Raw genomic sequence first — 16,196 nt, forward strand, 5'->3', positions numbered from 1 at the left:
ATGTGTTGCCTCGGGAGGTGGTGGAATCTCCTTCCTTAGATATTTTTAAGGTCAGGCTTGACAAAGCCCTGTCTGGGATTATTTAGTTGGGTATTGGTCCTGCTTTGAGCAGGGGGTTGGACTAGATGACCTCCTGAGGTCCCTTCCAACCCTGATATTCTATGATTAAGTCCCCACAGAATATTTTTAGAAAAAACATCCAATCTTGATTTAAAAGTTGCCAGTGATGGAGAATCCACCACAATCCTTGGAAAATGGTTCCAATGGTTCAGTCAGGAGCATGGGGTTTAGGGATGAAGGAGGAAGAAATTAGACTGAAGATATGAAAACAGAGTAATTGTAACAAATGAGATAAATGAATAATGGAGTGAAAACGGGAGAGCTAGAAAGGGAAGAAATAAGGAAAGCAGGGGACAAAGCTTTCAAGAGGTGTCGAGAGGTGACCTGCAAAGTAGTGTTTTTAAGGATGGTAAAGCTGCAGAAATGTTCTGAATGCCTCTAGAAAGAATGAGGTCAGAGAGACACCCAGCACATTATTCTATTGCTCTCCTTAGATCTGCTTCCAAGGCCAGAAATCCTTATTGAAGTCTTCCTCACATCCTGTATCATCTACTGCAATTACTGTTTCCTTGGGCTTCACAAGCCCCTGCTCTCACAGGACAGAAGGCAGCAGCTTCTACATCCATGACACTAAGTCCAAATTACACCTCTAAGTTCAAATTGTCGATGAGGAACTGCAACGTGCCTTAGCTCAGAATGTGCCTGATAATTAAGAGCCCTTTTGAAAGTGCTTCTCAGTGTTGTGTTGTCTCTGACAGGCTGTTCAATGAAGTCTTGCTACTGCTGCAGCTTCCTACAAGGAGGTGCAGATCAGTTCATTTGGAAAGTGTTCCCCTCATTGCCCTGCTGTGTTTGCTATTCAGCCAAGTCCTGCTGCTACTGCTTTAGAGCACAGAACCACTAATAAAGCTGGGGCACTGGAGTAGCTGCCTCAGCTGGAAGAGTTGTGTTCCATTCATAGCTGTGACTGGTGCATGAGTTGTGGTCCATTCATAGCTGTGACATGGTGACTGGGATGAAGGCACATTCATTTTACTTTGTATTTTCCCACGTTTCTGAGTGGGACAGTGCTCACACGATAGGGCCTCTTTCCTAAGCCCATCAGACCCCAAAGGCTTCCCTAGTTACTATGCAAAGGGCTCTCTGGGGCAAATCAGGCTCTTGGTTCAGTCCAGTAGCAGTGGCAATGGGAGCACTGTCCTATGCCTCTGCCATACAGCAGGGGAATGGGAAGGCATCCCTTTTGGCTGAGGATGCAGACGGCCTTATCAGCACCCCAGAAAACTGGAGATGAGCCTAAGGTGCAGGGTCAGCTGGCTACCCTCAAAGATGCTGGAGGTAAGCAGGGCATATAAGGCCAGTTCTCTGTCCTCATTCCCACTCACCCTAGAAGGCTATTCCGATCCTGGGCATTCATATAGTGACTCTTTTACCCAGAGACCCCAAAGCACTTCACAAAAGTATCTATAGTGTTCTCCATTATACATGTGGAAAAAGCAAGGGACAGAGAGGTGAAGTGACAGCTCACAGTCACACAGCGAGTTGGTAGCACAGCTGGGAGTAGAACCTGGGTCTTGTCATTCCTAGTCTGACCTTCTATCCGTGCTGCCTCTCGATGTCAAGTGGTGTAGGCAGCCTGGAGGCCTATTTGGGAGCCAGCAGGGTGCCATGAAAGCTTAGCTTTATAGCTGTATTTGGATGATATTTGCCCTCGGGGGTCCACATATCATCTGATTAATAAGATCTGAAATACTGATATTGTCTGAATAACAGTCTGTTCACCAATCCCTACTCCAAACTAAGACTGATCTCCGAATTGATGGACTGTCAACTACCTTCTCCTCTCATTCCAAACTGGCAACCATTTGTCTTTTGCTGTTTTCTAACAGCAATAATGCATATTCATGGAGAGGCCTAACCCATCTATCTGATGATTAATGTGTCAAACTATAGTTTGTGATTCACATATAGTAATTCACTGTGTAAGCAGCCAACTTAAAAAAGAAAAGAATTCACCACAGGATAATTCCTAAGCAAAAGTATGATTAACGTTGGAATATTTTCAAGTTGTGTCATCCATCTAGTACCATCACGTATATTTCTCTCCTGCCCAAACATAAGTAAATTAAAAGAGAACTTTTACAATTAGTAATATAGGGTAGTGTTACTGAACAATAACAGCAACTTCAAGAATCTGAAAAGCCCATCAATACTGGCATCCAAATCTGCTATTTAATAATAAAATTGCGACATGTTACAGGGGATTTCAGACTCTTCTTTCACTTCCTGTTTGTAGTCAGATTGTGCCTGAGTGATGTCAGCTGAAGTCTAGGGTAGGAACAGACAGCAGCTGACAGGCAGGTTCTCAGGGATGTGAAAGAACCACAAGATTGCCACCTCAAATGTTCAAAAATCATGGGTCAGGCCCCCCAAAATCATGAGGTTTAAAAATTAATAAATTATGGGCTCCTTTTCTGTCCCTTCTGGTTTTAGAGCCTTTAAAGAACACTTGGATCAAGCTGCATCCATGAGGGCTAGAGATATAAACCATCAAAAATAGGTGAGATTCTCACATAATCCTAAGTCTCCAGGTGCTGGGGTTTTAAGTAAAACATCAAATAGTGTGAGACTCTCAATAAAATCATTAGAGTTGGCAACTCCCTCATTATTTCCTGCTTCACGATTCCAGCTCTGGCCCCTCCATGATGAGTATCAGTAACTTGTAGAGGGAGCGGAAGGCAAGTTACCACCACTTGCAGCAGCTAGGGGGTGAAAGAAGCAAGTGAAACAGCCTGTAAAAGCATGGGGCTTACAGGAAGAGAGGCATTCTGCCATCAATGGCAGGGTAGGGAGGGTAAATTGGACCCTTTGATAGGGAGAGGGTAGGGTTAGCGCTTTGATGTTCTTCTTTCAGGGAGCCAGTTCTCCCTAATCCTCCGTACCACCTTGGGAGGGTCAGGCTATCATTACCAAGGGAGAGCCAACTCCCTGGGGCATCACCAGTGCAAGGAAGCAGATCAAAGGTGCTAACTTGACCTTCACTCTAGCAGAGGGTTGGTTTTAGTGCATATTTTCTGCTTTTGTTGTCAGCCATGCTGGCCTCGTAAGAATGCCGTCACTCTTGACCTGCTGCTGGAATTTGTACTGGCATCTCAGCCCCCAAGCAGCTGCTACTACTTACTTAGTGCCCTATATCCAAAACTGCTGCTATACCTCACCCTCCCTGCTGTCCTTCTGGAGCCTTGAAAAGCAGGGAAGCAGTAGGTGGGACAATTCTCTTACATCTGTAACAGGCTTCTTGGGAGCCTGCTCCTCAGCTGATCACACCCCAGGAATCATAAATGATCAACCTTGAAGGCCCACAAAGGTGCCATCTACTTTGAGGACCTCAAGTCATTCTGCTGCAGTTGAGATAAGGTGAGGCTCTTGAGATAAAAGCCCCTTGACTTCAGTTCAGTTGTCAGGTTGGCTGTGCAACTGCACCAGAGTGTAAGGGGCATCTGGAGCCTCTTCTTACATTCCCTGCACAGCGTACCTACATTGCCAAATCCTGCACAGCCTCCTGCATTGGTGGATGGAGCCTTGACTTCACACTCCCCTCACGATGCTATGGCCAACAGAGCTGAGCAGGCAGAGACGAAGAAACAGAGGCAGATTCATGACTCTCTGAAGCTCCTACTCCATAGCTGTGCTGCCCCTTCCTCAGGATAGATTGCAAGGTGACAATCTGATCCCTAACGGGGAGGGAGATGGGATTTTTGAGGGATGAGTCATTGACTCTGAAATTTACTTCCCCAGTTGATTTACCAAAGCCTGATTTTTCTTTTTCTTTTTTTTTACTTTCTTGTCATGCTGCATCACTTACTGCTTCAAAGAAGAGTACCAAACTCATAAGAGGGAGGGGGAATGACCATTCGGGAAGGGGGAATTTGGGAGGGTTCATTTTTGAACATAAATATTGGTCCTATTATCTAATTTTTTTAAATACAAATTTCACATGGGCCCAGAACCCTGGATAGTCACAAACAAACAACTACATACGTACACAAAATAAACTCCTTGCGTTTCTGGAGTTCCCTCAGAGTGAATTGTGGAAGAAGAGATAATTTGTCACACCTACTGAGGTGAATTAGAAGAGGGTCAGGCTTATCTCTAGACTCCCTTGTTTTTAGTGAGAAGACATAATTATGTCATCCTATCATTTTTAAAGGTCTTATTTTTTCATTCATTGCCTTCTTACTATGGCGTAATTTGTAGGAGATACTTCTGCTATCACCACAAAGAGTCCTTCAGTGATGAAGTGCTCAGGCTTCAATCTCACAAACTGCTTGCCTTGCCTTCAGACATTATTACAATCGATATATTTTGCATTAGGATGTTATAAAGCAACGGAGTGGGAATGAGGGAGGAACTGGATGATTCTAGGCATAGAAAGACTGGACCAAATCCTGAGACAGCATAAATGTGTCAAATTCGAATGAAGTGTAGCCATTTAGGCAACTGTCAGTAAGGGCTTGTCTACACTTAACACACTACAGTGGCACAGCTGTAGTGTCAGGTTGCCCCGCTGGCTGAAGAAATCCGCCTCCCTGAAAGGCAGTAGCTAGTTGGATGGAAGAATTCCTCTGTTGACCTAAAACTGTCTACATGGGGAGTCTTAGGTCAGTTTATGTCACTCGGGATGTGGATTTTAGCTGGGTCAACCTAATATTCTAGTGTCAGGCAGGCCTAAGGCATTCACGTGGTACAACATGTGTACCCTGAGATACTTGAGCACCCTGTGGTGGTGTAAAAGGATCCTGAGTGCTCTTCAGTGGGGGTGGAGAGGCTAGGTCAGAAAAGGGACATGTCCTGTCAGAAAGACCATGTGTCTAAGTCAAAAGGCAAGATCAGCTCATCCCGCAGTGATTTAAGGGGGCGGGAAGGGAACTTAAGGCGATGATGTAAGTTAGAGTAGCCCTCCCAAGATACATTTGCACCAAAGCAACCAACAGAAGTGTCATGCAACACATCCAACCAGCCCCTCAAAAAAGACTTCAGTAAAACAACAGGTACTGACAAGGTACCCAGAACACCAACATTACTGTATGTCAAAAATCCCCTTTGCTGAAATTTGCCATCTGGCACAGGGCATCCTTGGCCATACTATATCAAAAGCTGAAGCCAGGAGATAGCCAACCGCTAAAAGGAAGTGGTTTAAACCACTGCATAATATTTCATAGTCTATCAACCCAGCAGGTCACCAGGGAACATGGTAAAAAAAGAAAGCTGATTCAAACAGACACAGCACAAGAAACATCAACTTCGGCACATAACAAATGGCATCAGCAGGAGGGCAAACAAATCATAGGTTCTCAAAAGGATGCGAACCTAACACACAAGCATGCACCAGAGGCAACCAAAGCATTGCCAGTCAATCTGTGCCACCATCATAGGTATGGCATAGCATGATATTTCAGAAATTTCTCTACTGCATTCCTGCCTGCCATCTTTGCAGATGCTCCCAACCTTTCATTAATGTCATTAGTGCTATAGATCCTGTAGCCTTTGTCAATCTGCTAAAAGCAAACTGCCTTCTCTGTCAATTTTTCTAGCCAGCTAGAGTTAAACCACAAATTCACCTGGTGTAATTTGCCTTTGAATCACAGCAGGATCTCACTTTGTCACTCCAGGACACTCGCTTTAAATGCTGGAACAAATTTTCCAATGTAGATGCTTGCAGCTGTGCACTTAGAATTGTATGCATATAATTTATGATCACAGATGTGATGTGTATGTATAAAGTGAGTATTTGTGCATGAACTTAGTCAGCTTGGCACCCAACTAGCAAGTAACCATGTAAATACCTGATGCAGATACACCCATTGGGCATTTACATTCATAGATTAGACATGTGTGCAATCACATGTGCCTAAATTTGAAAATCTGACCTGCTGTATTTTAAACTTACTGTACATTACTTTTACACGCAATTTTCAGGATTGCATTTTCCACACTGAGACTATTATAGCTGTAAAAGGAAAAGATAAAATGCTCACTAAAACTGTGGGAATTGAAATAAGCAGGGGTCATGTTGTATCATAATTTGGGGACAGGAATTTAAGAGCTGATATCTTCCTAAAATTCAGACATGCCAGATTCATATGCGAGGTAAAGCCATTGAAAGCAGGTTTCAGAGTAGCAGCCGTGTTAGTCTGTATCCACAAAAAGAACAGGAGAACTTGTGGCACCTTGGAGATGAACAAATGGATTGGCGCATAAGCTTTCGTGAGCTACAGCTCACTTCATCGAATGCATGCCTTAAAAAAAAATCTGTACGAGTTTTTTCATGAAGTTGATAAATTTCCACTCCACACAGCTAAATTCAGTGCCTTGCGTAATGACAGGTTTCAGAGTAGCAGCCGTGTTAGTCTGTATCCGCAAAAAGAAAAGGAGGACTTGTGGCACCTTAGAGACGAACAAATGGATTGGAGCATAAGCTTTCATGAGCTACAGCTCACTTCATCGGATGCATGCAGTGGAAAGCCATGCTCCAATAAATGCGATCGTGTCTAAGGTGCCACAAGTCCTCCTTTTCCACTGAAATCAGTGGAGTTACACGAAGGATGAATTTGGTCCCAAATTGCATGTGGTCAGGAAGGCCACTCCCCTCTTCTAGCCCAGGGAGTTTTTTTAAATCTGAAAAAAACTGGTGCGTTCCAAGGTAAAGGGATTAAAATAATCAAATCTGGAACTCACTGCGACTGATTGTACCAAATTCATCCCCGCTGTGACTTCATTGAATTTGGCCAACTAGTCTTTATCGTTCAACTATTTTCGAGTTATTAAGTTTCAAGGTTTGGGAGCAGCATTCCTTGTAGAGTCAAAACATTGCAAACCTAGGGAGCCTAAAGCAAAGCATCTAAAGCTATATTTAGGTACTTCAATAAATGGCCTCATTTTCATGTCCAGTCTGCAGCTTCCACTGAAGGCAAGGGAGCTGAACATAATTCAGCACCTGTGAAAATCAGGTCAGACTTAATGTAGATGCCTGAATATGGGTTTAGGTTTCTAGCTTTGGAAACAAGTTTTGAAAAATTTGGCCTCTGTTTTTTAATAATCAGATGATACATATGTGCTGTCACTTGTTAAATTCTAAACCAAGACAGGAACAATTTGCAGTACTGTATACCAAAGACAAATACTTCGAAGACATTGCTGTCTGTGGGTCTGAAAATTATGCTTCATCTTTGCTGAATGGTATTGAAAAACTAAAGCTAATTGACTAAGTTGAGGTAATCTCTGTAAAATCAAAAAGTACAAATACATTAAAAAATAGCAAATATCTTACCATAGGCCCTCGTGGTCCCACTGCCCCATGCTCACCCTGTGAGAAAGACATTCATATTAGTGATGAAGAGAAACTCTAATGTCTTGTTGGCTTGGCTAGTAATGGAGTGCAAGTGTCCCGAAAGAACTTGGTAACAGTATTAGCCTACCTTCTGCCCTTGTCGTCCTGTAAGTTCTCTTAGAGATCCATCTGCAGATATGATAACTCCTGGTTCTCCCTTTTCACCCTACAGTTCACATAATCATTTTGTGATGTTTATACAACAGTTCTAAACAAAGCTTTACTTGCAAAGACCAGACAGCTTCAAAAGGTCAGTGCAGCAACATCTTTGTTGGTTCAAAGTAGTGACAGGCTGGTGGGAGAGATGGCAACTACAAAAAAGTGACTAGGGTGGATTTTAATTGGGGGCGGGGGGAGATGAGGGTTGTTTCTTTTTTAACCATGGTACAATAAAACAAAAACATCCTGCTCCTAAAAACCCTGAAAGAGAACCAAAATAATACAACAAGCCTTCCCTCAGCTAGTGCCCCTAACTGAAAGTGTAACATGAAACCTAAATAGCTCCCTGGCTGTCATCAAAGCAGAGGTCTTTTCTTCTAAACATTTGGAGCATGATGCTGTCCTATTACCTCTAGCCAATAAACTTTAGTCACCAAGAGCTGGGCTGTGAACCCCTTCGTTTCACTAGTAAGCTGCTACTGCAAGGAGGGCTCCAATTCAATTCAGTGGAACCAATCACATGAATAACTGCTCCGCAGTGGGAATAAGTGGTTCCCAGTGTGGCCCTAGTAGCTGCCATCACCCACCCTACTGCAGCCAAGGCATCCTGAACAACCTGGTCCCACAACCTCAAAGTGAAGAAATTTGGCCTCTGGCTTGACACCAACCACTGCCCCGCTCACCACAGTAACTCTGCTGAATAGTCAGCTCAGTGCACTGCCATTCTACTGCATCTTCCCCGAAGCTTTAGGAATGTTTGAGTCATTCATACTTGGGCTCACAAGAAGGCTTGCCTTGATGCATTACTGACCCCATCTCCTGTTCAGTACTATGGACTCAGAGCCATGAGGAAAGTACCCCAGGGACCTCTAAAGGGAGTATTTCCCCAAATATTTATTCAATGGCCCACACTCCCAGGGGTCTTTCAGTTCTGCAGCCTGAGATCAGTAGCCTTAAAAACAGCTGCCATTCTTGGCTCAGGATCATTGGAAGACCATTGACGCTGTGGTCAAACACATTCCAAAAGATCAGCATGCCATCTTTCATTCACTGGCATGTAATTTCACAGTTAAGAGTCTAGTTTTGCTCCGCTCTGGGAACCTATTTCAGACTTTAATTAAACAATATCTACACCATCACATTAACTGACAAGAAATCAACAAAACAGTTGTATGAGCTACCTAAGAAAGCAAAGGATCAGAAGAGTGGTCTTTTGCTTTCCTTTTTCTCTTCTCTTCTCCAAGGCTGCAGTAGCCCAGTTGTTCCTGACCACCTGCTTCCTGCCCCCATTCCTCTCCCAACAATGCCACAATCCCAAACCTCACAGAACTAGAGTCCTCAAATCCTGCTCATTCTGTGTAGTGGGGTTCTGCTACAGGCAGGGTCCTCTGCGCCCATGGAGGAGGGAGCAAGATTTGTCCTTCTATAATTTACATAGCCTTTTTGCTGTGCTTCCTTTTTCCTTCCTACGCCATTGGCATGGATGATCAGTTTACAGAAAAAGGTCACCTCATACCCAAAATGTTTAATGTTTACGCAGAGTCATTCTGACAATTGTGCAAAATGAAATGTAGAGTTTCAGCATCAGTCTCTGTATATTAGTCCCCAAGAGAATTTCAAGGTATTTTGTTTAATAGTGCTGATTTCCACTGACATTTCTTTTGAAACTCTAGTACCAACTCATTAATATCCCTGTGGAGAGCAAAATGAAAACCATAAAAGCAACAGAGTAATGCCACCAGACGTAAATGGTTTAACTCATTTCTGAGCACATTCATCTCTCTAGTGCACATGGGATGCTACTCATTCCTTCTTACCGGTTGTCCTTTTGGTCCTTGTAATCCAGTCAGTCCAATATTACCTTTTGGTCCCCTTGGGCCCTAAAAGGGTAAAAATAAAAGTCTTTTATAACTGGTTTGAATAAGAGCTTTTCAGATGTCAGTTGAGAATAAGGAAGCACATTTTGATCAATTTAATTTCTTATAGTTGGAGATCTGAAACTTTGAATCACTCCAGTTTTAATTGTCCCAGGAATCTCCTTTCCCTAGTCTAAGGCCACTGCTATCTGCATCACTTAATTACAGAAACTATTCCCTACAGTTGTTCTGTGGAGAAAGGTTGGCTTGCATTTTGTGTTGCAGATTTCCCTTAAAAGTGCACTGAAAACCTTTTTTACCGTGCAAAAGCTGAATTCAAGTTTCTGTGTTTCTTCTGCATCAGTAAAGAACAAAACTGACAGCTAAAGCAGGATGAGAGTGACATTTAAGTCTCCACAATTATTCTAGTAACAATTAGGGATCTTATACAGCTTGTTACATTAATTTTTAAAAGCTTGTCCATTCATTTTATCCATTTCCATGCAGCCCACAAAACCCAGACCTACCTTTTGCCTAGATTATTCTGCCTATGGACTATGGAGCCTGGGATCCTGTACCCAAACCTACACGTTGAAACCATCAGTGGCTTTTGAAACTTTTGAAAAATTCTTATATTTGAATCCATAAACTAAATAAAATTGGTAGGGAGTTACAATTTGATCACAATAGACAGCCAGCATGACACTAAGGTGCTGGGACTTTGGTATTATATCATTTTGGAGAAGTCCTGTAACATTTAATGAGAAATAATTTTGCAGAGTTCTTTGTATCATCCTATGGAATTTAAACAGGGTATTGTGTCCCTCTTATAGAATGTTATAGGATGGGCCTAAAAAAACTATAGAAAGGATATAATTCTCCATTAAATGCTATAGCTTTGAAGGTAATTTCTTTAATACCCTATTGATTTCATCCCTATTAAATTCTGTAGGACTTTTCTATAGGGACTAAACACTTATCAGACCTAGTTACAGATTTAAAATATGGCACTAAACTGAATTAAGTCAAATGTTAGGTATAAATATGATACAATTTATGTACCAAAATGGATGATGCATCTTTTGACTTCCATTGAACAAGTGTTTATTTCTACAGTATTTGTAACATTCTGTCTAGTTTTACTCATTTCTGTCTAGTTTTATTCTCCAATTTGACATTTATGAGCTTTGAGAATTTGTCAGGCTTTGTATCAATTTTGTATGATTCCAAATGCTGAAACATTAATGAGCTCATTTCCATATTTAAAACTGACTTAAAACCTTAGAACATAATGCTTACAGGAAATCCTGGTAAACCGGGCCTGCCATCTGGCCCCTGTAAAACACAAAAAACCCACAAGTACATATTATAGTGTAAAGTGGATTGTGCAGTTTCTGTGTCTCTACTAGTTTGTGAACATTAACTATTTTTAATGGTATTCACATGCAAAATACTTCATTAAGGTGGTGTTAAGGTTGCAGACATGCAGCACTGTCCTATGCTCTCTCCAGAGCATAGAGATTAATTCTCAAATGTTGGAAAACCCAGGAAATGCAGAGAGTTTAGGTGACATTTCCCTCACAGTACAGCCACATAATATCTTAACTCTGCCCTCTCTGATCTCTGTCCTAAGGACATCATGGTACTTTACTCCTTCTTCAGCCTCTGCTAGCCTGCAGCAAATAGCTCATGGATCTGTGGTGTTGCACAGAGCACAGCAAGGGCCCGTTGCACTGTGAATAGGAGACCTGATTGGGATTTGCGCTGGGCACAGAGGAAGTGACAGACTTGTTGAGGGAAGTAAGGTACTGTTATCATCCCAGTTGCTCTTGCCATCCCCAGGGGGTCAGATTTAAGGCTGAATGGCTGTGCTGTTTGTGAAGAGTCATCTGTATTGTCTTCTTAGTCATGGTGAGCTTGGCAGTCTACTACTCCCCCTGTTGGCTCTCCTTCTTTTTTAGGGAAAGGTCTAAAGCCTGGCTGTCCACTACAGGTAGCCATGGAGATTCTTGGGTGGGAAGCCCAAGGTTCTCCTTCTCTCTGCAACCCTGTCAGTGATGCAGTATGGCCCACCAGATTCCCAGCATGCCTCCTCCAGACCTGTAATTGAAATATAACATGATATGCACTATATACACTACCTAGAATGCATTTTTGCTGCACAATATGGAAGATACAAGTTACACAGCGGTTAGAATCCGCTATTGTGAAACATGCTAGACTGCACAAAGAGCTACTGCCAAAATTATAGGGGCCACTGGATGGGGTGAGCAGAAAAAGCTAAGAGACCACAAATGACAGGTTGCAGAGAAAGGGCTAACAAAGTCCGAAACAGAACTTTCCAGAATCTCAGAAAGGATTCAGCCTTAATCTGCTTCACGGGTGGACAGAAGTTTGCCCCTTGCTCCAATTAAAAAAAAATCAACTGTGTTCAAAACAAGAATTAAACATTTACTTTGGTAACAGGAGCTACCAACACACGCAATGAAAATAATAAAAGATACAGTTTGTTCATGTCAGATAAATTGTTCTAACAGGATATTCTGAGCATCTGGCATTTCTTGCCCCATTTGGGGAGACTTAGCCTCCAAGCCTCTTATACACACTGCCCAGGAGGTTTGTAAAGGTGAGCTACTCAAATCCATAAGACAAGTGGGCCAAATTCTACCCTCATATGTATCCATACAGCTCCCACTGAAGTCAATAGAAAATGAATGTGCTGTCTTGACTTCTCCTCTAGACCAGTTTTTTTTAATCAAAAAGCAAAAAACCAAACAACAACAACAACAACAAAAACACCAAGCAAAAAACAAACAAAACAAGAACAAAAAACCCACCCCAGCATAGCCTTCTTCCTCAAATGTGTCTTTTGGGACAACTAGTAAGGGGTTCTTAAATGATTCCCAGCCATTATTCACATGAAGCTTAGTTATCAAAGGGGGCGGGATCTGCAGGGAATAGCAATGAGCAAATCCAAAAACGTAACCTTAAATCAAGTCTGCTTTGCTTTGTATAAAAGCAGTGGTGCAAAGAAGCCTGAGCATACTGGTGAATCTAGCCGTTGGAGCTTGGAATCAGTTCAGAGAAGCATCCAGAATTTCAGATGTTTAACTGAACTCTCCTAAACTCCTGGCTGAAAAAAACAAGCCCAAAATCTTGTATCAATAGTTGTCTCATAAGATTTCCATCTCTTTCAGTCACAGCTAGAAATGCCATGAGAACAGCCTCATTTGCAGTAGTTCAGGATTTCTGATTCCAGGCTCAGGCAGAAATGAACAAAATCTTATCAGAACACTTCAGGACCCTAAAAACAAACTAACAAGCAAACAAAATATCTGGTCCTAGAAATGGATGCAAACTTAGTAGGCTTTTATTTTTTTCTGCACCAATTCTCCTCTTCCAGTTAGGCAGACATCTGTCGTTCAGGGTCAGAGTTTGGCCCATCTCTAATTCTTTTCTTTAGAATACATTTTACACAAATGTAGGGAAGTTAATTTACCAACACAGGATCCAGTTCTGTTCTCAGAACATGTCTCTCTACATGTCCCACAGAAGTCAGTAAGGAGTGTGTGTGTGTGTGTGTGTGTGTGTGCGTGTGTCTGAAGAACAGGGAGGTGGGCTTTGCATAGTACTTAAAGAGAAGCACTGAAGTATGAAACAAATCCTTGCATTTAATAAGGCAGAATATACTCACTGAAGGCCCAAGCAGTCCTTTAATTCCCGTAAAATTAGAAATTCCATCCGTATCATTGAGAAGTAGCTAAAAAATAAGGACAAAAAACAAAGTATCTCAAATATTTAATTGGTTCTCTGGGGTAGACACATTTCTAGAAATGCACAGACAGCTTACAAAATCCTGTAATAACTATGGAGATAGAAAATGTAGACCTGGCTATTGGGAACATTCTTTGCTTTTTCCTTTGGTGTCATGTATTTGGAATACCACTACTTCGCATTTTTATTACACCTTACATTAACGATCTCAGAGTGCTTTGCGGACATTACAGAGCTGAGTATCTATGTCCCTGTGAGGTAGGAATCCCTACGTTACAGATGAGGAAACAGACACGGAGGGGTTGTGACTTGAGATCATATTTTCTCTATAGGATGAAGATTAAAATAAGTGTTTTAGACCCCATGCTTCAATGCTGAGTGGGTGTTGGAGTCTGAGGCTATGGCTACACTTGCAGATGTAGAGCGCTGGGAGTTAAACCAGCCCTCGGAGACAGCAGCAGGGAAAGTGCTGCTGTGTGTTCACACTGTTAGCTGCAAGCGCAGTGGGGTGGCCACATTAGCAGCTCTTGCAATGCCACAGAAAGAAGTGCATTGTGGTAGCTATCCCAGTGTGCAAGTGGCTGCAGAGTGCTTTTCAAATGCGGGGGGTGGTGGAGTGTGACAGGGAGTGTGTTGTGTATATGTGGGGTGAGAGAGTGGGTTTTGGGGGGCAGAGTGTGTCACCATGCTGTCTTGTAAGTTCAGACAGCAGCAGGGGGAAGGGGGAAACCCTTGACATAAGCCCCCACCCCCTGCCTCTCTCTCACACATGCACAAACACCTGCCTCTGCAACAGGCGCATTCCATACTAATGTTTTGCTTTGTGTCCCGGAGCAGATAAGCATGCCGGATGTCAGAAACGGAGCTTTGAAAGGGGATATCCACATGCCTGCAGCTGAGTACAATGACCAGAACGGCCACTTGATTTAAAGGGATTATGGGATGTTTCCGGAGGCCAATCACAGTGCAGTAATGCAACACGTCATCCACACTGACGCCTGAGCATTTCAGCCAGGGCGCAGCAAGCTCTATGTTTCTCGTGGAGGTGGATTACCAGGGGTGCTCCAGCCGCGGAGTTCAGGTGCTCTACGTGCCTTGCCAGTGTGGACACCTCAGGAGTTAGGGCGCCCGGGGCTGATTTAATGTGCTTTAACTTGCAAGTGCAGCCAAGCCCTCACTGTGCACATCTCATTGCAGGATTCAGGCTCTAATGACATTTTGTTCCTATTTCATTTTGGTTTTGGACAGCTTCTTTACAGATTGAAATTATTTCCCCCATGGTGTATAATGCAGTCATACTTTACAGTACAGCAGGATGGTGACAGCTTGATTTTGTAAACTATCCATATATGCCTTTTACATAGAAGAAACCCTCTAACTCATCCTTATTCAGTTTTTCCTGATTGCTTCATTTCTTTCACTTTCTTCCTGATAGTCCCATTTGCTTTAAAAAACATATCCCTACTTTGATCTCAAATATGTCTTCACACAGACTTTAACTTGTCCAATTTGTCTTCTGATTTGTATGTAAGCAGTGTCAGGATGAGCTCCACCCTGACATCTGGTGGTGAGGTGTGGCAAGTTGTGGAAAAGAACTTCAGGGGCCGATCTCATTTGCATAGGCACACCCACCACGCCTAGAATGAGACCATAGCTGCCCAAATGGTCACTTTGGCTGCTGTGGGATCCCCAGTGTCTCTGTTATTGGGGCAGGAAGAATAAATTGTTATTACCCTGATTATGGGAACTGTGCTTGGAACTGTATGTGGCCTTTTGGTATGATGGAGGGATTCACCATCAACTAAGTAGCACTCGCTAGGCAAGGGTCATGGGTTCCAAAACTCTGAATTGAGAGAGACTTGAGATAGGTATTAGTACCTGGTGGTGTGGGTCCCTTTGTGAGGGCCTTACATGCTAATTGCACTTCCTCCTCTCTCCACTATGGAATATCAGAGCTAATTTTGATTTCATTAGAAGTCTAGTTATAGGCTGCTGAGCTCATTTTGGGCTGACAGTGCACCAGCACTGGGGCTCCCCTACTATAAGCTGAATTCACCTAAGAGCTGAAATCACTGAGTGTTGTGTTAAGTAGTGGGGGAGCCTGAAGATATATTGTGGAGCAGTTGGCGGGCCGGCTGGAGTGCCTTGCGGACCGGCTGGTGGAGCAGTTTGTGGATGGCAGGAGCTGCTTGTGGGCCGTGGAGCTGAGCGAAGGAGTTCGTGGGGCGGCTGGCAGAGCGGAGCGCAGCTGAGCCAAGGAGTTCGTGGGGCGGCTGGCAGAGCGGAGCGCAGCTGAGCGAAGGAGTTCGTGGGGCGGCTGGCAGAGCGGAGCGCTGCTATGGAGCTATGGGGCGGTCAGCTTCAGATCATGTAAGGTGCCTCTTACCCCCGTCCCATTTCCACCCAGGTTGGGAGGTAAAGCTCTGCAGATAAACTTTCGAACTTAGGGGCTGCCCTGACCAGGGACAGAGACTTTTGGGGCATTGGACTTTTGGGACTTTGGGTGATTTGGGGTTGCTGGACTCAAGAACCAAAGGGAAAAGGGCATGCCCCAATTTGCTTGGGGTGGGTTTTTTGCTCATGGGTTTTGTTATGAATCCTGTTGGTGGTGTTTCCCAAACATAATGCCACATTGTTTCTCTCTGTTATTAAAAGGCTTTTGCTACACTCAGACTAGGTGCTTGGAAGAGGGGAAGTATTGCCTCTTGGAGGCGCCCAGCGGGGGTGGTATATATTTGTCCCAGGTCACTGGGTGGGGGCTCGATCCGGTTTGCATTGTGTTATTGGAATGGATCCCCTAGATATTGAACCCGGCCCTTGTTGCTGCCAACTCTGACGGGCAGAAGGGTTACATGTATATCATTCTTTCATCTAAGCAAGCAACTCTATCCACTCCAGACTCAGATTGCGTATGTTGTAAAACACATCCTGTGTAATACCAGCACTTGAACTCCAAA

General features: G+C 43.4%; 1 protein-coding gene across 9 annotated transcripts in view; it reads right to left on the bottom strand.

The window, feature by feature from the left end:
- Positions 1-16,196, bottom strand: part of COL15A1 (collagen type XV alpha 1 chain) — a 282,092-nt gene that overhangs the window by 49,620 nt on the left and 216,276 nt on the right. For all 9 annotated transcript variants that reach the window (XM_073332560.1, XM_073332562.1, XM_073332555.1 and 6 more), the window contains 5 exons: positions 13,160-13,225; positions 10,765-10,800; positions 9,427-9,489; positions 7,539-7,616; positions 7,391-7,426 (listed from right to left, as the gene is read on the bottom strand). In XM_073332560.1, coding sequence (XP_073188661.1) covers positions 7,391-7,426; positions 7,539-7,616; positions 9,427-9,489; positions 10,765-10,800; positions 13,160-13,225 — 279 coding nt within the window. The remainder of the gene's footprint in view (positions 1-7,390; positions 7,427-7,538; positions 7,617-9,426; positions 9,490-10,764; positions 10,801-13,159; positions 13,226-16,196) is intronic.

The sequence above is a fragment of the Lepidochelys kempii genome, chromosome 2, assembly GCF_965140265.1.
Source record: "Lepidochelys kempii isolate rLepKem1 chromosome 2, rLepKem1.hap2, whole genome shotgun sequence".
In the NCBI taxonomy this organism is placed as follows: Eukaryota; Metazoa; Chordata; order Testudines; family Cheloniidae; genus Lepidochelys; species Lepidochelys kempii.